The sequence below is a fragment of the Anguilla anguilla genome, chromosome 5 (genome assembly GCF_013347855.1).
Source record: "Anguilla anguilla isolate fAngAng1 chromosome 5, fAngAng1.pri, whole genome shotgun sequence".
In the NCBI taxonomy this organism is placed as follows: domain Eukaryota; kingdom Metazoa; phylum Chordata; class Actinopteri; order Anguilliformes; family Anguillidae; genus Anguilla; species Anguilla anguilla.
Window position 1 is genome coordinate 26,636,210 of NC_049205.1, and position 21,551 is coordinate 26,657,760.

At 38.7% G+C, this 21,551-nt stretch overlaps 2 protein-coding genes across 3 annotated transcripts in view; both read right to left on the minus strand.

The window, feature by feature from the left end:
• The window catches only part of kcnj11l (potassium inwardly rectifying channel subfamily J member 11, like), a 127,463-nt gene extending 119,801 nt beyond the window's left edge, over positions 1-7,662 (minus strand). Inside the window, exon 1 of the mRNA XM_035417760.1 lies at positions 7,262-7,662. The gene's annotated coding sequence lies outside the window, so the exon portion shown is untranslated. The remainder of the gene's footprint in view (positions 1-7,261) is intronic.
• Positions 7,663-17,300: 9,638 nt separating this feature from the next.
• The window catches only part of gtf2h1 (general transcription factor IIH, polypeptide 1), a 100,906-nt gene continuing 96,655 nt past the window's right edge, over positions 17,301-21,551 (minus strand). For both annotated transcript variants that reach the window (XR_004765146.1, XM_035417128.1), the window contains exon 15: positions 17,301-18,892. Coding sequence is in view for 1 of the 2 variants with exons in the window: in XM_035417128.1 (XP_035273019.1) it covers positions 18,803-18,892 (90 nt within the window). In the remaining variant the exon portion in view is untranslated. The remainder of the gene's footprint in view (positions 18,893-21,551) is intronic.

Consider the following 21,551-nt stretch of genomic DNA (forward strand, 5'->3'; position numbering starts at 1 on the left):
CATTGTGTTTTTACGAAACCAAAAGCCGCGTGGCGGCCGTGAAATAAAAAGACGCATTCGCGTCCTGAAATAACTCTCGTCTCTCTCGTCTATTAACCGAGCGGTGGCACTCAGCTTGCTACACATATATATATACATATATATATAAATAATCAACATGATGCTGCCACCCCCATGCTTCACAGTTGGGATGGTGTTCTTCGGAATAAAAGCCTCACCCTTTTTCCTCCATACATAGCATTGATCATTATGGCCATTATGTGCAATTTTTGTTTCGTCTGACCACAGAACACTCCTCCAAAAGGCTAGATCTTCATCCTGGTGATCACTTGCAAACTTCATTCTGGCTTTTTTATGCCGGTCTTGGAATAGGGACTTCTTCCTTTCTGGCCATGGCGATGTAGGATTCTTTGGTATCTGATGCCTCCAACTCCTTCACCAGTTCCTTTGTTGTTGTCTTGGGGTTCAGTTGAACCTTTCAGACCAAAGTTTTACAATACTAATTTCGTACAGCTATTTATAGCCAAGAACACAGTTCAATTAATGTAGTGAACATTATTCTGACCTAACTTATGCCAAGCCAAACTAGGGAGAAGAACAAGCTAAAATATTAGGACAAATACAAATTACAAAATGTGCTGGAATGGGGGTACATGATGTAACATGAGTGTCATGTATGGAGGGATTTAAAGTGAAATGATTCACAGAGTGGTGGCAGTTAGTCCAGGTATATTCTGAAGAGATGCGTTCAGACCACGGTGGAAGATGGTAGTGAGGGAGAGGTTCGAAGAGGGACAGGGAGTTCATTCCACTACCGGGGAGCTAGGATGGAGAAGCTCCGTGAGGGAGGCGGTGCAAGGCAGTGCTGTAGTGTTGGCAGTAATGTGGGTTGCACACGTGATGGGAGAATGCACTGTGCATGCAGAGGGTTGTAATTTTACTGAATTCCTATTTAAAGGTGCAGTGTGTAGAATTTTGTGGCATCTAGTGGTGAGGTTGCAGATTGCAACCAACTGAATACCTCCCCTCACCCCTCCATTTCCAACAACGTAGAAGCTACGGTGGCCTATAAGTTCCAAAAATGATGTCATCGTCTATGACAGCATCGAGTTGCTAAGTGTCATGTGATGAGGTTCCTTGATAGATTTATAAATTGTATTTAGTTATTTAGTCTGTAAAACTATAGGTCATAGCTTACAAGTAAGATAGCAATTATGATTGTTAATTGTTCCGCATCGTGGTAGCGTTTTATTGCTAATGTTAGCAGCGTTGTATGGTAAATAAAAAGAAAGACATGATGCGTCACAAAAACTATTACACTACTAACTAATGCTTACATTACAGTGTGAAATATCCTCATTATAAAGTACCACTCACCTATTTAAAGACACTCAATTTCGAAAATAATGTATATAACCGAAATATTTTGAGCAGTAGGCTTAATACTTACATAGCAATGATGAAATCTTATCTGTTTTCAATAGACAGAGTAAATCAATGATCAGAGTTGGCAAGTAGTGAACTACATGTAATTAAACTAGTAGTTTAACTACATTTTGCAGTAGCTTGCTGGTAGTTCAACTACATTCATATTTGCATAGTGATTCAAGTAGTTAAATTACTTTTTTGACATTTTTTGTGTAGTTAACTACTGAAACTACAAACAATTTTGGGCCAAAAAGGAAAGGAATGATTTTTTTCTTTATTTTACCATTGCTTCTCTACTGTAATTGAACCCCCTTTGACCAGTTACCTGGCTAACTAAGTAATCTTGCTTGGTGCAATACCCCCACCTGGACTGTAGTTTCTGGAAGGCAAGTGTCTGACTGATGGACATTGTATACAAAACCAAAGCTGACATTCCTTGCACTTTCCCATGAATGGTGGGGTATTTTATTTTTTTGGTTTATGTATGACCTGTGAACAAGTGGGCACTTTTTGCAATAAACTCAATTGAGTGGCATTTTTTGCTGGCATGTGACTTTTTTGTATTATATTTTGTTATAATTTTCTATCACATGTACATTGCCAATTTGATAATTTTTTTTACAAAGTAGTTTTTGAACTACTTTTTCTAAGTAGCTTTAGTTAACCAAACTAGATTTCTCCCTAGGGTAGCTTTGCTGTAGTTCAACTTCTTCCAGTGTGAAGTAATTAGTAGCTTGCAAAGCTATGCTTTCAAAGTAGCTTCCCCAACACTATCAATGATATATTTCTATCCGCTTCTGTCTTACACCAGAAAACAATGTCAGCTAGGTCTATCAGCAAACATATGGCTTAGCTATGCCCAGAAGTCCTCAATAATAATAGTATTTTCCAAGAAATTACGAAAACAAAGTTAAGTGCAGCGTATTTTACTGCTACCACAAAGTGAATGCGATGATAACAAACCTTCAATTAGGCTGACCAATGAAACGCTATTCCAAAAGCAAAATTAGACATGTTATACATGATTAGAAAGCTTATGCTCTTACCTACTGAATAAATGGATTGTCAATCAAGCCAGACTGTACTAAAAAGGGCAACGACGCCGTAAACAACACGTGTTATTACACACAGCTATTTTGGAAGGTACCCAGGCAAATGCGCCCCCTCTAGAGCTGTTTGTCAGTTCTGGGCTACTGTAGAAACATGGCGGTGCAACATGGCGGCCTCCGTGGAAGAGGACCCGCTCCCTATGTAGCTATAAAGGGCTCATTCTAAGGTAACGAAAACACAACAATTCTTATTTTCATGGGATTATACACTAATTAAAACATACTTATGAATATTATATTCCATTTCTGCCAAGTCTGTTCTGCTACATGTCACTAAATTCTACACACTGCACTTTTAAAGGGACGCTGGTTACAATTCAATTAAATGGGAATCCTGTTAACCAAAACATGCCATAAGACCTAGTATTGCTTTTTTATGTGTATTCCCCCCCAAATAAGTTCACTATTAAAAGGTAAGATTTTTATATTGAAATTGTGCAAAATTCCCAAAATTCCTGAGCTTAACTTCCCTTCAAAAAGTTCCGAAAATTTATGACAATTAGCCAATCAGAAGCTTCTAAAAAGTCATTACATCAATTTCTGGAATCTTCCAGACTGTTTAAAGAGACAGTCAACTTGGTGTATGCTAACATGAAATGTACGTTGTTGTGAAAAACTCAGTTTGAATATCTTTAGCATAGGTGTATGTAAACATTTGGCCTCAACTGTATATGGACATTGTAGTAGTACACAGCAATGGAATGTTCACTTTCAATTATCACACAAGATGAATACAACATAAGCACTACAGTGTAACATAAGAGTAAGGTGAGATTGGGATTCAGAAGTGCATAGGATCCAAGATATGAAAATATAAAAAGAAATGTGTTCTCTTGAATCTATTTTGCATTTGCGCAAAGGAATAAACATGAAGTAAATATTTGAAATGAATAAATACATATGAACTTAGATATGAACTGTAGCTTATGTTTTTTTATCATTTTATCATATTTAGCCTTTAATATAGATTTTTATAAAGTGGCTGGTAACAAAGTGAGTGGCTGGCAGAAATTAGGAATCTACCAGACACAGTGGCTGGTCCATAAAAAAAGTGCATTTCCCACCCAGGTTATGCCCAAGACACACCTACTAATTAATTAAGACACTAAGTGGAGCCCTTTTGAACCTTACACCTTAGTTTGCACTCAAAATATGAAAATTGCAAACTAGCAAATTGGATTTGGATACGCCCTAAATGCACTTGTGCCATACGTTTTAGACCATGTGCTAAGATTGTTAAAATAGGGCTCATTGTCTTTAATGTTCAGTTTGAGTCATCTGTGTTATGAATTCATTGCTTTTTGAACGATATGAATTAATTGCTTTTTGATCGATACCCAATTTCTTTCTCAGATGCCCACAACCAGCAACAGGGTGATCTGGTTTTGTGTAATAAGACAGAATTGGAGGTTGCAGAACCACTCACGACAAGTGACCACAATGCAGTTGCATTTGAGGTATGTTGGAAAGTTAAGCCTAACATTCTCAGACTTAAAAATCTTCAACTTCAGATGTGTTAACTTATGTAAAATGTGAAATTATACAAGTTCCATAGACTGGATATGTTTAATAATAAAACTGAAAGAAATATAGATTTTTCCCCCCACAATTGAATCCATAATTGAAGCACAGTGCAAATTCATTCCAAAGGCTAGAAAAAATAACCCAATGAAATAATCTAATGGATGACTAATTCAGTACAAGATGGCTTAAAACTTAAAAAGAAATTATTTAGAAGATGGACAGCTCAGAAGGAGAAACATAATAGAATAGAATAGAATATGGTATTACACATGCCTAAGTTAAAAAAGATATCAAGGGTAGTTAAAAGGTCTTTTGAAAAGCAAATTCTCCAAGATTTAACGAGAAGTCCTAAAAGGTTCTTTCAATACTGCAACAGAAAACAAAAAGTAAGGGACAAGATAAGGTGTTTTTAAAAGCCATTAATCTATTATCTACACCTGCTTATATGTGGTCAGGGTTGCGGGTGGTGCTGGAGCCTATCCCAGCATGCACTGAGCCAGACAGGAATACACCCTGGACAGGTCAACAATATATCATAGGGCTCACATACCATTCACTCACACTCTCATACCTATAGGCAATTTAGAGTCTCCAATTTGCACTCCTGTGGGAGGAAACTGGAGTACTCAGAGGAAACTGACGCGGACACACGGAGAACATGCAAACTCAACACAGGCCGGGATTTTAACACAGGGCCTTCTCGCTGCGAGGTGATAGTGCTACCCACTGCATCACTGTGTTTGAATGTACTTATCTACAAGGGTCAGATAAGTAACATTGCTATGGTCAGATATGGCTTTCTCAGATATGGGGGGGGGGGGGGGAATCCCCCATATCCCCTATATCCCCCATATCCCCCACGTCCCCCATGACAATATGTCTATGGTTCCACTGACAACTGCACAAATCAGATATAATTACACAATATTGAAAAACATGGTCAGGCATTCATTTCTGCCAAAAGACTTAGGTGGATACAAAACGCAATACCTGCTGAGAAATAAATAGGTTTTACTCAGCAACAGCCTGTAATCAATTGATTCTTAATATAAGTAAAATCCACAATGTGCTGATCCAAAAAAAAATTAAATCTGGATGCATCTCTCATCCATCATAAAACCCATTAATATTCACTGTGTTACTTTATACTTAATTATGAAACCAATTTTTGGTTAATAAAATATTTTGGGTTTTTTTTTTGTTTTTGTTTTGCTTTGATTTGAAAAGGGGTTAATCCAATGCATGTAAAGTCTTTTCAGTAGGGTCTTTTCAGTATTGTCTCATCATATCAACTACGCCACATGAAAATGTCCAGACTCTTAATCCATCTAACGCATAAGCAACAACTAAGAAGCTAGTGAAAACCAAGCTACCTCAACATCCGCCATGAGAACAACTAAACCTCTGCCATAGCCTTCAACAAGGCTACAAAGGTGTGTAAGTACATAAATTGTGGGTTTTATACGTATTTTCCAGAAGAAGCAGAACTGAAATGTAATGTTACCACAGGACAATAACAATAGGGTGCTGTGGGGGAAAAACAGGCCCCAGCCTGGGCCAGAAGCGCCGGGGTCGATCTCCTCACACTGTTGAATACTTCTTCAAAACTAAGTACAATCCACTGAGTCTGATGCAACTGGATTTATTGTAAGTGAATCAAAGATTACATACAAGAACCCAGGCTGATCTGCACAGACCAATACAAACAGCAATCATTCATAACACAGAGAGAAGACATTCAATCATTCCCCAACCACTCTGAAATCCCCTGGGGCTTCCCGCTTCCTTTTATCCACTTTTGATAGCTCCTCCTGTTGTGGAGCTTAAATTTGGTACTTCCCACCTGTTAGCTTTGGTTTCTTAGGTTCTTTCCTTGACACCATTATTTCCAAGCCCCCTTCCTTTCCTTAATAAAAAAAAGCATTCCCTTCTATCTGAGTTCTCCTCCCCTTTGTGGCGCAAGACATGTATTCACCTTATTTAACTCCTGCTGAATTTTATCATTCACATGTTTGTATGAAAGGCCTAGTTTCCATGCCAGAAGCTGTGCTTACATTGTATATGGACTTTTACAGCTTGTGTTTATGTTTAGTGCAAACCTCTGCATATTATTAATGCTTTGACCAAGATCTGGCCGTTGTTAGTTCTACGTGTACTTCTTCTGTTAATAATATAATCCATCATGGTGGTGATGGCTTGTGATCTTAAATGCGCCTCTTTCCCACAGTGCCTATTATGCACCTGCATTACTTGGCAATGTAAAAGGAGAAACTGCTTAGTCGTGATGATGATACATCAGACTGCTGACATACATTTGCACAGTTTTTGTTTGCTTGTTTTACGATAGCCTTCCATCCACTTCAAGAAGCTGTTGCAGAATTATAATAATCATCAGATATTTGTCACTCTCCCATAAGAATGATAAAGCCAAGCATCAAGATAACAAAATTAGATATGGAATTTACCTGAGTATAATCTGTAATAGTCCAACATTTTAAGAATACAAAAATTAATGCACATTGTTCTAATCATTAGCTATACATGACCCTAAAGCGTAATCTATTACTTTGCCGACGATTTCCTTTGATTTTGACTCTTCCTTCAGCCATCACGTGCAAATGTCTTCACTCGTTTGTTTTTCATCAAATGCTGAAGGGCAAGGACCGAATGTTAATATAGCTACATGTGCCACATGACTGCCCGAGAAGTTTACACATGCGAATGTTTTCTGCAGTTTTTTGGTAAGGTACAAGACTATATACAGACTGCTTTTCAATCTGTACAGTAGGCTGTCGTCTTCTGTAGCCTATTTGTCGCCCGCTGTTGCCAACACACAGATCACGCGAAGCCATTGCCGCTTTTTCCTTGCCTCCTGCGTACATCACCAAATCGCGCAATTTCTCATTGTTCAGATTAATCGCTTGCATTAAATTTGAGTAGGCACGTATATCTTAGTATAGACAAGGGCATAAAAGAGTTTATGTTTTTATAACATTGTGAAATTTTAACATTATTTAGGTGGAGGCTTCAAATAAGCCCACTGGGTTCTCTGCCTCACCCAGCACTGTATATTATTTGTTATCCTCGTCATTTTTGTGTATTTTTTAAATAGTGCAAAAATAATACTACTAAACTAAACTAAGATGAAATAAGATACAAAAACGCTTGTATTGAGCAGCATGCAGTCGGAAACAGTTTACCTTGCACATGCGTCTCCTTCCGTAACGACGTTGACAACAGCGCAACTTTGATAGCGCACACCTTAGAATTCGTCCTCAATACCGTTTAAAGGGAAATCCTATATCCCAACAGGAAATTGCAGAAAGGGAAATCATACATGCCAACAGGAAATGATACATCCCAACATTCGTCCAGTCGATTTCGCTCTTCTATTTCAAATAATTCCAGTGAAGACATACTGCAACATATGCAGTATGTTTGCGGTCTTTTAATTGAGTTTTATTAAAGAAGACACTGCCCAGACCGCGAACGCCTGTGATCCAAATCTGGCCCTAACGTGGTCGACGCTGCTATTATTTTAGTTTCCTTTTTTATTTTTAAGGTCCAAGCAGCGCAGCAGCTAGAACCCTTTGTGTTTCTTCTGTTTTCCGTGGTCCAAGCAGCAAAGCTGCTGGAACCATGTTGTTTTTTAAAATTATTTTTGTGGGTCCAAGCAGCAAAGCTCCTGGAGGCCTATTGTTTTTGTTGTTTTTTAGGGGTCCATCCCTATTGTTTTTGTTCTTTTATTATTATTCATTATTATTATTATTATTATTATTATTATCATTATTCCATAAAATAGAAGGAGCGGAGAAAATGTAAATCGTAGAGGTATGAAACATAGCAGGGGTGTTCCTATGATACCTTGTGGCCAGATGGTGACGCTGTAATGCAGCAATGTACGTTTTGGCCCATAACTCTCGAATCGTGTGGTCTAGAATCTACATTCTTTATCCCAAGATTCTGTGACTCATGACAAACAAAACATATATTCCCCATCCAATATAAGTATTCCTACATTTTTGCCATTTTCAATTTTTGGCAAAACCAATCGACTTTTGCCAAATAGTCTGGGGCCATTTGGCCTATCATCACCAAATTAGGCAAGAAAAAATATCTGGAGTTTGAACCTCAATAATTATCAGTTGGGGCGTAATCATTTTGTGTCAGCTGGCGGCCGCCAGTGGCCGCTGTACCGGCTGGTGGGTTTTCCCGCCAGTTGGCTACACGTGGCAGCGAACCTGGCGGATGTCCATGGAGTATTGGCTGCTAGTCTGGTGGGTGTCCATAGCCGCGTTTCCACCAAAAGTACCCGGAACTTTTAGTCCCAGGAACTACTTTTCAAGGAACTAAAAGGTTCCTTCAGCCCGTGGTTGTCTGCGTTTCCACCGCGGTCTAAAGTCCCGCGAAGATTAGGCAAATTAGCCCACTGACGTATGAAAAAGCGACGTTGTCGTCGGTCCATCTGTCCTATGATTTCTTCTGTAACCCCATACTACCACCGAAGTAGCCTACATTATTTTCTAATAACCGAGACAGCACGGAGCGGTTTATTCCACTTAAGCCGCGTTTCCACCGCAGGAACTATACCCCGGAACTAGGAACCTTTTGAGGAACTCGGTGCGTTTCCACCGCAGGAACTAGGGTCTAAATTTAGTTCTGGGGGCTTTGTTTTACCCCCCAAAACGTTCCTGCTCGGGGGGTAGTACTTTCCGAAAGTACAGGAACCTTTTGGGTGGAGCTTGCAGCGCTGAACATTTCTGATTGGTCGAGTATTCGTAGCATTTGTGTTGTATTTATTTTCCGCCATTACCCGCCTTGTTTGAAAATATGCAGCGGCAAACCAATTTATTTTCATAAGCCGCGTTTCCACCAAAATTACCCGGAACTTTCAGTCCCAGGAACTACTTTACCAGGAACTAAAAGGTTCCTTCAGCCAATGGTTGTCTGCGTTTCCACCGGGGTCTAAAGTACCGCGAAGATTAGGCAAATTAGCCCACTGACGTTGTCGTCGGTCCATCTGTCATATGATTTCTTCTGTAACCCCATACTACCACCGAAGTAGCCTACATTATTTTCTAATAACCGGGACAGCCCGGAGGGGTTTATTCCACTTATATACAACGGGTTACCAACAATGACTATATATGGTTACTTTTGTATTTATTGATTTTCATATATCCTCTCAAACACATTCATTAACAGCAGAAAACATGCACACGTTGTAAACAATTTGCTGTTTTATTACTTTCTCGTTGTCAATTCCATATAGGCTAATCGCAAAATGACAAGAATAGAACGAAAACTCGGACTTGCGTGAAAATGTAAATTAGTAGTGGTACAGCCACCGTTTGCTTTCCTTCAAAGTTAGTGCTAGCCGAGCAGCGAAGTGTGCCCTCCAGATGCGAACCATGCACCATAAATGAGTCCACAGTCTTCCTGGTCTTTTCGTGGAATTGAAAAATGGCAGTAAAATTGAGTAAAATTACGGCAGTCTGAAAAGCTAAAGCGAAGATTACTAGAATTAACCTGTTATTTTACCCGGATAAAAAGTGCGGAAGGTGATTTCCAGTTTGCTTGTACTGTATCACCAATGTTAATTATGCAGAACTACCGCATACCTCACATAACTGTATCAAACGTTTTGAGTCAATTACAACGGGCTAACAAAGAAAATCCGGAAGAAAATATTCAGCAACCGAATTAATCCGTTTGAATGTTTTGGTAGCCTACGTAATATGCTGTCCCAGCACGAATGCTTAGCATTTTATAAAACGAATACTAAAGCAAGAAAAGAACAGAAGAGCACACGTTATAATTCCAAGACGTTGACAGGTTATAACCAAAAGTAGGCTACTGCGCCGCATAACATACAAGTTTGATTTGAAGTTATTATGAAAATAAATTGGTTTGCCGCTGCATATTTTCAAACATGGCGGGTAATGGCGGAAAATAAATACAACACAAAAGCTACGAGTACTCGACCAATCAGAAATGTTCAGCGCTGCAAGCTCCACCAAAAAGGTTCCTGTACTTTCGGAAAGTACTACCCCCCGAGCAGGAACTTTTTGGGGGGTAAAATAAAGCCCCCGGAACTAAATTTAGACCTTAGTTCCTGCGGTGGAAACGCACCGAGTTCCTCAAAAGGTTCCTAGTTCCGGGGTAAAGTTCCTGCGGTGGAAACGCGGCTTATGACAGTTTTACTGGCAGCTGACGGAGTGGCAGCTAGTCAGTGGAGATTTTAATGGCAGCTGGTGGAAAGGCAGGTTTTTGTGGATGCTGCCAGACTTAAGTGCTGGCTCCAGTCGCTGTCGGGTTTTCCAGCCAGATCTTTTAGTTGGTGTTGATAGGAGCTAGAGGCAGCTTCATGAAAAAGCCGAACAAGATGTTTCCATGTGATGTCATATGTTCAGTTAATTTTACAATTCTTATCATTTTCAGTTATTTTAACCTTGTAAAATGGTTCATATTTTAGAAGAAATGTAGGCTGCACAGGAAAAGTTGTCTAATAATTAACATTATAGTGTTTGTGCAATCACAACATGAAATGCATTTATTTAATCAAACCAGAACGACAACCGCCTAGCTATCTGGCTAAGTGTTTTCAATGGTCAACAACATGATCGTGCTGGTTACCCGACAACATCATCTTGTGATTGTCTTGTGATTGGTTAAAATGAAACATTGTGGAGTGTGAACCTAAGCTCCTGTCTCATTCCTCTCGGCTGACTGCACCAGGCAGGTACAGTCATTCTGGAATAGCATCATGCGTATTATGGCTCAATATTAGAAATTTACTTCCATATTCATTCTCTATGGGAATTTCAAAAAGCTTTGTCCAAGCACACCGCTCTGAACGTGCATATTACGAAGTTGGAATGTCTAGCTTACTCTAAAAGCTGTCGGAGGAGTAGTGTGCAACATATTAGGTGGATAAGAATAAATAATAAGTATGCAAAAGAACTAGACCTGGGTCAAATACATATTTAAAGTATTTAATTACTTTTAAATACTTATTTGAAATTCAGCATTTACAAATACTATTTAAATTACAAAATGTATCTGAAAATACATTTATGGAGCATTTGGATGTATTTGCAATTATTTTCAAATATGTCTTAAAACAAAACTAGGAAACCTAGTATATGGCTGGACCTAACACACGTGATCCGGCCAACCAATGGTGTGACTTCATAACTCGGCCGACCAATGGTGTAACTTCATCACTCACTCAGTCAGTCACAGACATTCGCGTTTGTAGGGCTGGCCCCGCTGTTGCGGTCCAGCCAAAAACATTTAACCACTTAGCGCGCATCATCTACTGGTCGGCACACCAGCGTGCCTAGATTGTTCAACTCAGACATTCATTGCTCGTGCTCCTGCAACCAAAGTATGAGTTGAAAACAGAAACGCTTTGTTTTAGTTTCATTAGTAGATGATACACGACAACTATGCCGAATATGGAGTTTTGCAGCACCACCATTGTTGCTCTGGTCGTTCATTTAACTCCTTAGTGCACATGCCAAATATGGCCAATCCTTGCCCATTTAGGGGGTACCCTTTTTAAAGCTTTATAACTCCAGATGTGAACACCACATAGTGCCACCACTTGAAAAATGGCTTAAAAGAAGCAAGACATTTGTACCATTTACAATACTAACTTAGATTATTTCTTCCAAAATTATGAATATTAACTAAAGTGCCACAAACAAAATTGTGTAGGCAAAAAATGTAAAATGAATTTGCTCTTTTTTAGTTCACAATAAAATACTGAGAGATTGTATATATACAGCAGGTTAAAGTATACATGTCCTGGATCAAAAACTTCTTGACCACAAGTTCATAAAATCTAAGGGTGGATATGTACAACTACTAAAGTTTTACGAAGCAAAAACTAAGCAGTGTACCCAGTGTCTATCCAAAATGTCTAAATTATGCATTGCTGTAAATCACGACATATTTACGTATTTCACTACAAATCAACTGTTTTGACTCAAAAAACTCACTGTTGCATCATTTTCAAGTGAGAATTATAAGATGTCTGTGAGTACAGTGGTCTAAAATATCTAGGGGTCCAGCAACATATCCAAAAATTAATAACATGCTTTTTGTCCATTATAAAGCATATAAATGAGCCCTTTATGAATGTTTAAGATGAAACATTGATATCAGATTAAAGAATAATGCAAACATATTGTCACACAATGCGGTACAGTACCTAAATGTGTAATAATTAACTCTTGTATTTCTATACTCTGTACTCTCGTATGTTTTCTTGTATGGGGATAGGACGACAATGATGTGATCTTATCTGTGTTCAGTAGATAGACGCAGAGACAGTAAATCAATGATACAGTTCTATCCGCTTCTGTTTTACTCCAGAAAATGATGTCAGCTAAGTCTATCAGCAAACATATGGCTTAGCTATGCTCAGAAGCCCTCAATAATAATAATATTTCCCAAGAAATGACAAAAAATCATTCACAACATTTTTTCAGGTGCAGTGCATTTTACTGCTACCACAGCGTGAATGCGTAAGTGAATGCAATGATGAGAAAACCTTTGGTATAATTTAATCTGCTGTATATATGCAATCTCTCGGTATTTCATTGCAAACTAAAAAAGAGCAAATTCATTCTTGCTTTTTTGCAAAATTGCATTTGTGGCACTTTCTTCCTAAATTATGAATATAAACTTGTATAAATTAGTATTGTAAGTGGTCTTGCGTCATTTAAGCCATTTTTCAAGTCTCTGTGATGCTCACATCTGGAGTTACACAGCTTTAAATATGGTACACCCTAAATGGGCAAGGATTGGCCAGATTTGGAATGTGCGCAAAGGGATTAATTGGTAGTGAATAACCATCCAACCATCCATCCATTATCTATACCAGCTTATCCTGGGCAGGGTTGTGGAGGGTGCTGGAGCCTATCCCAGGTTGCACTGGGTGAGAGGCAGGAATACACCGTGGACAGGTCTCCTGTCTGTTCTGGCCCCACGATGGTGGAATGACCTCCCCGTGGAGGTCAGAACAGCTGAGACACTGACCCACTTCAAGCAACGACTGAAGACTCGCCTCTTCAGGCTGCACCTCTCCCCATCCCACCCTACCTCCCTGTAAATGACTGTAAGCTTAGGGTTGTAACTAGGTAGCTGTTTTGTAGGTGACTTAGTTAATGCACCTGTCTTAACTACTGCTTGTATTTTTGCATAGACTGCATTGTTGCTGTTCTCGTTTGTGTCAGTGTTAAACAGTTTAACCTTCAGGGTTCAAGTTGAACTATGCGGTTGTTCCCTGCACTTGGACCGGTACTTCTCTCTAGGGTTTTCGTCATACTTGTTCCTGGTTATGGTTATACACTTTGTTGTACGTCGCTCTGGGTAAGAGCGTCTGCCAAATGCCTGTAATGTAATGTAATGACAGGCTGCCAATCTACCGCAGGGCACACACACCATTCACTCACACACTCATACCTATGGGCAATTTAGAGTCTCAAATCCAAATTTAGTTTGCTAGGACTTGAAGGGCAGATATATCATCTATAGTGGTTTCAGAATAGCTCACTCAGAGTATCTAATTGCTCAGAGTAACTAATCAGTATTTCATAGTGCTGTGACATGGCAGGTTTACTGGTATGATGTGGTCTGGACTGTGGGAGTACCTGGAGGACAACCATGCGTACACTGGGAGAACATGCACACTCCACACAGAAAGGCTCAGGCTGGAGTCCAACCCAGGACCTTCTGGCTGAGGCGAGTGCTACCGACTGCACCACCGTGCCGCCCCTCAATGTTTTACAGCCATAATTATATTTTTATTGCCCAACATTTGCAATTTTTAAAATTTGATTTGTTTCAGGACTGCCCCATTGACCTGTGAAAAAAATGAAGTGCTTTGCTTGCAGCAGGGCGAAGCATAGATAGCTTCCGCTGACAAGTTTGACTATGTTCTATTCACTGATGAATCTAGATGCTGCTACAAAAAAGCAGGTGATACCAGCAAAGTGAAGTCAGTGGTCAAGCATCCACTCAAAGTTCACGTGTGGGGCGGGATATCACACCAGGGTCCAGGATCATTATTAATTTTTGAGGGTAGGTTGTGTGTAGTCTTACTGTTATAAATGCTCTCCATTCAGCTGCCTACTGATCATGGCAAATGCATTTACACCTATTGCCCCAGGGATTATGGACCACTAGTTCTATGAGGAACACATGATAAAAGGCAATACATCAGAGAATGTTTTGTGAGCTCTACACACCACTTCTTTCAAGGTATGCTGGTTTTCCACTACTTGGATGAAGATACTTTAGTGTGCGCGGTGTGTGTACTAAAAGATAAGGAAAGGAATCAACTGGATCAAAACTACAGTATCGTGAGTACCTTGAACAGTCATTAAATCAGATGTATAAATGTAAGCCTGCAGTGAATGTATTCCAAATTTGCTATTTTCATTACCAAGGTCTCCTGATATGAATTCCATTTAGCTGGTTTGGCATCCAATGGAGGAGTATGTCGCTGTGAAGCCAAACCCAAGAGCAAAGCGGAACTCATATCAGCTGTCCAAACATTATAGATTTACAAGCTGACCACAGAGCTCTGCAAAAAATACACTGACCATCTGAACAAAGTGTTGCACAGAGTTCTGGAATATAGGTCTTTGTCATTTCATTGCTGTTTTATCATTAAAACAGTTTTCCTCCAATATATTTGTTTGTGCAAATGTATCGTCAATTTTTCCATGGTAGCACAATAGCCTACAGTAGGCTACATTGTGAATATTGTTTATTCCGCTGATGTTTGACTGTTCAGTTGCTTTATTGCGTGCCAGAGGAGAGACAGACACATTCACACATCCGTATTCGGTATCAACACCTGACTATTGTCAGGCTGTGAAGACAATGGCACAAACAGCCTGTATTTATTTACTGAGTATAACTAAGTAAACTGTCCTAAATGTTTGTTTGAATAAGAGCATCCATAAGTTCACCCAACTCCTAAAAAATGACATGAAAACACATTTATTACTTAGCTAGCTAGCAGCAAACTATCACAAACAAGTAGCAGCTAATTACTTTTATGGCCACCTTTACGTTATGTTTCTTAAACAACTACAGTAGTTCCTTATCAATCGCAATGTAATCACAATAGGCATTCCACACGTAAACATAAAACAAAATTGACATTTGAGATAGCTTTAATAGGTAATTTAACAAGGAAATAAGCAAAATTAGAGTAGATGAGGTTATTAAATTCCTGTACCTGTACTTAACGCTGCACCGAAATCAAAGGGTTTATAAAAATGTACTTGCATTGAAGGCATTATTACTATACCAAATGATTAATGGAAAATAAACAGCCATCTGATCACACACATTTATTATTAATTACTCCAGCATAATTTATCTGACTCGATTAAGCAATGATTGTAATTGAAACAGATAATTACTACTGATTTTTTTCTTTTTCACATAATAGAAACCTGTCAGTGCACTTTTGAAAGGATAGCCTATAATAGCTATATCTACTCTAATTTTATATATTTCCTTGTCAAATGACCTGTTAAAGTAAGGCCAGATGCCAATTTCGTCTTATGTTTGTGCGTGGGACGCCTGAGATTACATTGCAGGCACAATGTGCCACCTCCCCCAATTCACTGAGTTAAGCCTTCATCTAAAGATAGCAAATCATCCCAAAATGCAATATGGCGTGATGTCAGGTACAATGCAGAATGATGGAAGCTGTCCATAAAAATTACACTGTTGCCCCTTACTGTCAGGACCCCGCAAGCATTTCCCTCAGGCCCGGCAGATCCCCTACTGCAGAGGCAAATGTGACAAATTAAACATTTCTGCAATATCCCACAACACTGAAAGGTAATAAATATTACACAGGCTTCATTTTACATGCACTTCATGTCACAGGTAAACATCTGGAAAATAATTTCCCTTGAAGGGTATAATGTTGGTGTTAAAAGATGGTTGCTTTTTAAACTTAACAGATAGAAGGTAACGGCATGTTACCAAGACAATGAAAGAAACTGAGTAGTATTTAACACAATCATGGACACAAACCTCTAAGAGCCCATACAGAAAGTGGTTTTATTTTACTGCAGAATCCAGTAAACCTAATTTGGAAATTGATTTAGCTCTGCTTGTGAAATGTTGCGGGATTGGGAAAGAACAGAGACTGATGCTTTTCCCCCTGGATAAAGTTAATTGGTATTTTTATTTGAAATATTTAAAACTAGACAATTTAATTTCAATGAACTATATAACTCTGTTACACATTTACATTTGTTTCCTTGTAATTTTCACAAATTTCCTTATGAGAAAATTCCAATAGATCTGACCTTCCAGGATTTATGCAGTCTTACAAAGAAAAAACAAATTATTTATCACTTCTCTTCCTACTGTGGTTCTCTAATTGAAAGAAGACATTTGAAGAGCAGATATTAAATCAAGCAGCTTTAAGTATTTTTTAATTACTCAAAACAAAAATTATGTTAACACAACAAATTTGTCCAAATGATTGAAGAGTAAATTATGTAGTTGTGAGGTGGATTCTCTAATCTTTGAAGGGTGTTTCGTTAAAAAAATTCTAATACAGAAACGATTATATTAAGATCACCTCATGACATAACCTAATTTATTAATGAAACATCTGACAAGATAAGCAAAAACTGTAAAATATTATTGCGCAAATAAGGAAGATTGAGCAACCAGATGTTTTTCTCAGCTTTGAAAATACATCACATAAGACTATTTTTTTATTTTTTTTTGCATATTTCATGTCACAGTATTTGACTGTGGGATTGTGTATGTCTATGACACCTTGTAGCTTATCAGCTGTAGAAAGACTTGCATCAACAAAAGGAGTGAAAAAAACAAAGGGGCTTTATGGGATACCTCCTGGAGTTGTTGCAAGATGTCTGTGGGGCCTCCTCCCACTGGATAAACTGCCAAGCTCCTCCAAAACAGTCATGAAAACACTGCTTGAGTAGATATCTTTTGGATGTAATGAACCAAAACCTTGACAACCTGTAAGAATTAAAGATTCGTGGCACTTTTTGCAAAGACTAAGAGGGCAACCTGTGTGCTGGTCAATTTAACACTCTGGCACTCTTAATCCAGATGTCTATGCATCTCCCAAGGTACCTGACCAAATAAATCCTCTGATGTACAGTAAGGACTGAGGTGCAAAATGGCTGTCATAGTTAGGATACATACACTAGCGGCAGGTGAAGAGAGGGTTGAATAATTATTCCAACATGCAATTTGCAATTAAGTGAAAATAAGAAAAACCACTCATGTGAGTCAAAGCTCAGTGACATAAAAATACAACGGCTTGAGTATATACAGTATATAGCATGTTTCTGAATACTTAAAATATGGACAATAAGGCCATTGTTTAAATGTACCACGTGCACCCTGCAGTACTGCTAAATTATTTAGCTGGCCATCCAGATGAAGAAAAAAATTATACAATTCAGAAAAAGTTAGAAAAAGTTATGTTTGTGCTATGACATGGCTTGTGAAATAAACAAGTTATGTGCCCCACAGTCTAATCTCGAATCCTGGTGAAATGCTGACTACAACTTGAAGGTGGATAACTGGCCATAGTGTCACCCAGGGAACGATGATTCCAGTCAACTGGACTGCCGCGTCTCATTGTGCCTCAAGGCAACACCCCTGGTAAATTAGATTACATGTCTGCAATCTGCCTGCACCAGCTACATAAAAGTATACTCTGCTGAGGACTTGGTGCACCGTCACACGAAAGCTAGAGTTAGATGGTAGCATGTGCTTTGGAGAAGATTGTGGGTTTGTCTGTGCTCTCCCAAGCTGGCAGATGATAGATGTCAATTACAACAATATTAACTAATATCCTTCTGCAATCACTGTTTGAAATTCCCCTGAGGGGAGGTCTTATAGAGTTGACCCCAGAAATCCAGCTCACATTCTCGTTGTCTTTGACACACAGATTCATATACATCCATAAGTTTAGAATTTTCACACAACAATGCCACAATCATAATTCATAAATCATTACTGAACACATTCCCCAACCAGGGAACAATATGTAAATATCAACAGTGGTGGCAGTGGCTACAGTAGCAGCAGCAGCATCATCATCTGAGTAACTAAATTCAGAAGGTCACCAGGAACTTCATCATACTGGATCTTCAGTGTAAAAAGTTTATGTGGTAAAAAGAAGAAAAGAGTTGATGTCAAATAAGAGTCAGATGAGCAAATTAGCGCATGCACGGACTTGGGCAGATAATTACAGTATTGCTTTATTCACTCCCCTCTCCTCTTCCCAGAGATTCAATTCCCTAGCCAAACTAAGCAGTCAAGAGGCATCTTTAAGGAATTTTTGCCATTTGCTATACAAAGGATGGCTGTATGCTCTTTTTGCTTTTGCCTCCATGGAAAGACAACTTGTCCTTCTGAGAGACCAAACAGTGACTGTCATGGAAACCATTTTCAATGATCCCACTCAAATCCAGTTGTCTGGTAGAAGACCCAGGTAAGTGCCATTCAATGGGGGTAAGGGGGGACAGTGCCAAAAATAAAAAAGATACATGGCAATGTTCCAGTACATCTCTTAAATGACACACTGTTTAGTGGGTTTTCCGCATACTCATTTCAGGTCGGGAGATCATGTCCCATGGAACTCATGGGAGAGAACAGACTGTTCTCCTATTCTCAGTATCCACCACTCCCTCTCAATCATCCTCTTCTCAGGTCTTCCTCAGCATGTGGTGGTGGGTCTGCCAGGCATGGAACTTATTGTAGGCTGTCTGCAGCATCTCCTCCATATGTCCTGTAAGCTGGGGGAGGGGGGGGGGGGGGGGGAGACAGACCACATCATACCAGTAAACCTGCCATGTCACAGCACTGTGAAATACTGATTAGTTACTCTGAGCAATTAGATACTCTGAGTGAGCTATTCTGAAAACACTATAGATGATATATCTGCCCTTCAAGTCCTAGCAAACTAAATTTGGAACAGTGTCATAAAAATGCATCTTACTTATTTTCAGACCTCATGATAATATTTAATATATGATAATATAACCTGTACTATTTTTGGTATTTTAACTCATTCATTGCCAGAGTTTTCAGGACACCAGTTTTGTTTGGCAATAACAGTAATATTTGATCATTTAGTTTGATGCGTTCATGCCGAGAGGCACGTCTGGCAACAGACTCTTTACATGGCATAACGTTGAACCTGTACAATTCCTGAGCTTGAGGTAAGTAGGAATGACAAATTAAAATCAAAGATGTAGCTAGCTTACATTACTAGGCTGTCAGACATGTAATTCACCATTTGGCCACTCTCAGCCATAAGAAGCTATTAAAAGCACTCAGCCAGCATAACCTGGAGATACAACAGAGCAGGACCAATGGGGGGTGACCATTGGAGGTGTGAATGTGTGTGTCTGTGTGTGAGTGTGGGTTTTCGTGTGTGTCAGAAGAGGTGTGTCAGTGTGTCTACATAAAATATGCAACCTTCTTTTAGTTAGTTAGGTTTGGGCAAACTGAGAAGAAGTTTGTTACAGTTAGTTGGAAGTGGGCATCTGAGACCGGCATCTAGGTCTGGCATTATACATTTCATCTCTGTTCTGTTGGAATATTCTGCTGTCTTCTGGTTTTTAAATTCTGGAGACAAAAAAGCTGTGGTTTGGAATCTGCTTTCATTCGTTTCTAGTGCGACTGTCCATGTCTGTAGCCTTTGTTTATTGTTTTAAGGTAGTTCAACCTCATCTTTACATTAGACATGAATATTTGTTGTAACTTAATAAAATTCTTAAATTTTCATCTGGTTGCGAGTTTAAAAGTTTGATCCAATAGTTTGCTCTGCCTATCAACAAATTTACAGATTTAATTTATAAATATTTTTTACATGTTGGGTAAGTGAGGTGTTTTAATGGTTGATGTACTTGCATTTGGTATTCAGAGTGCCGGATGCCAAACTAGGGTGTTATAACAGTTAAAACTGCTGGGTTTGGAAAATTAAACATATTGCAATTAATCCTCCCCTTGCTGACAAGGCAAACATTGTGGCAAACACAAGTCTGCCCGGCTACTTGTAAAGGTAGCTAACCAGATGAATTTACTATGCCTTCTAAATAACATTTCACCAGAAATTATCAGACAGAGACATGGCCTACAGCATTAGTTTCATTAGTAAACGATACACAAAAACTATTCCGAATTCACAGCGCCACCATTGTCACTCTGTTCGTTCATTTAACAAGCACCCCCTCCCTGCAGTCTCATCTGAAACTACACCCCCCACCCATGACATAATTGACAATATTGTCTATCTGGGAATACATAAAACTATTCTTTCACCACTCAAAAATTGTATTCCGTCATAGCAACAAGATAAACCCAACAATAGCCCTAAGATTTGCCAATACAGCAGTGAAATCGCTGTTCACTGAATAACGAAACAAACAAGACAAAATTTTCAAATATTACACCACATCATTCTACAGTCAATATCTGGGTCTAAATATTGAATAAATATACAACCTTGCCATTGGTTTTACGTGTAGAGATGTCCCTTTTGAGACCGAGTGGTCATTCACACTGTATTGTCTTCGACAATCCGTTTGTATACCACACGTGTTGTTTACGGTGTTGTTGCCCTTTTTAGTACAGTCTGGCTTGATTGACAATTCATTTATTCAGTAGGTGAGAGTATGAGCTTTCTAACGATGTATAATGTCTAATTTTGCTTTTGTGGTAACAATTCACTCTGTGGTAGCAGTAAAAGAAAAAACTACACCCAATGAAACGTGATCAATGATTTTCATAATTTCTTGGAAATTATTATTGAGGACTTTTGAGCATAGCCAAGCCATTTTTTTGCCAATAGACCTAGTTGACATCTTTTTCTGGAGGAAGACAGAAGGGGAGAGAAATACAACATTGATTTACTGTCTCTGTCTCTATCTACTGAACACAGATAACATTTCATCATCGTTACATAAGTATTATGGCTCAAAATATTTCGGTTATATACGTTATTTTTGAAACGGAGTAGCCTTAAATAGGTTAGTGGTATTCTATAATGAGCATATTTCACACTGTAATGTAAGCGTTCATTGGCAGCTTAGTAGTTTTTGTGTTTCATGCACCAGATATTACGTGAGAGTAGGTACATCACCAAAACCTAGTGGACGGTTGAATATTGTTTTTATGTTGTCACATCGCCATACAAGAAAACATTACATACTGTAGAGTACAGAAATACGTACGAGAGTTAATTATTACAAATTTATGTACTGTACCACATTGTGTGACAATGTTTTTGCATTATTCTTTATCAGATATCAATGTTTCATCTTAAACCTTCATAAGGGGTTCATTTATATGCTTTATAATGTACAAAAAGCATTTTATTCATTTTTGGAGAGATTTTGGATATGTTTCTGGAGCCCTAGATATTTTAGACCACTGTACTGACAGAAAGCT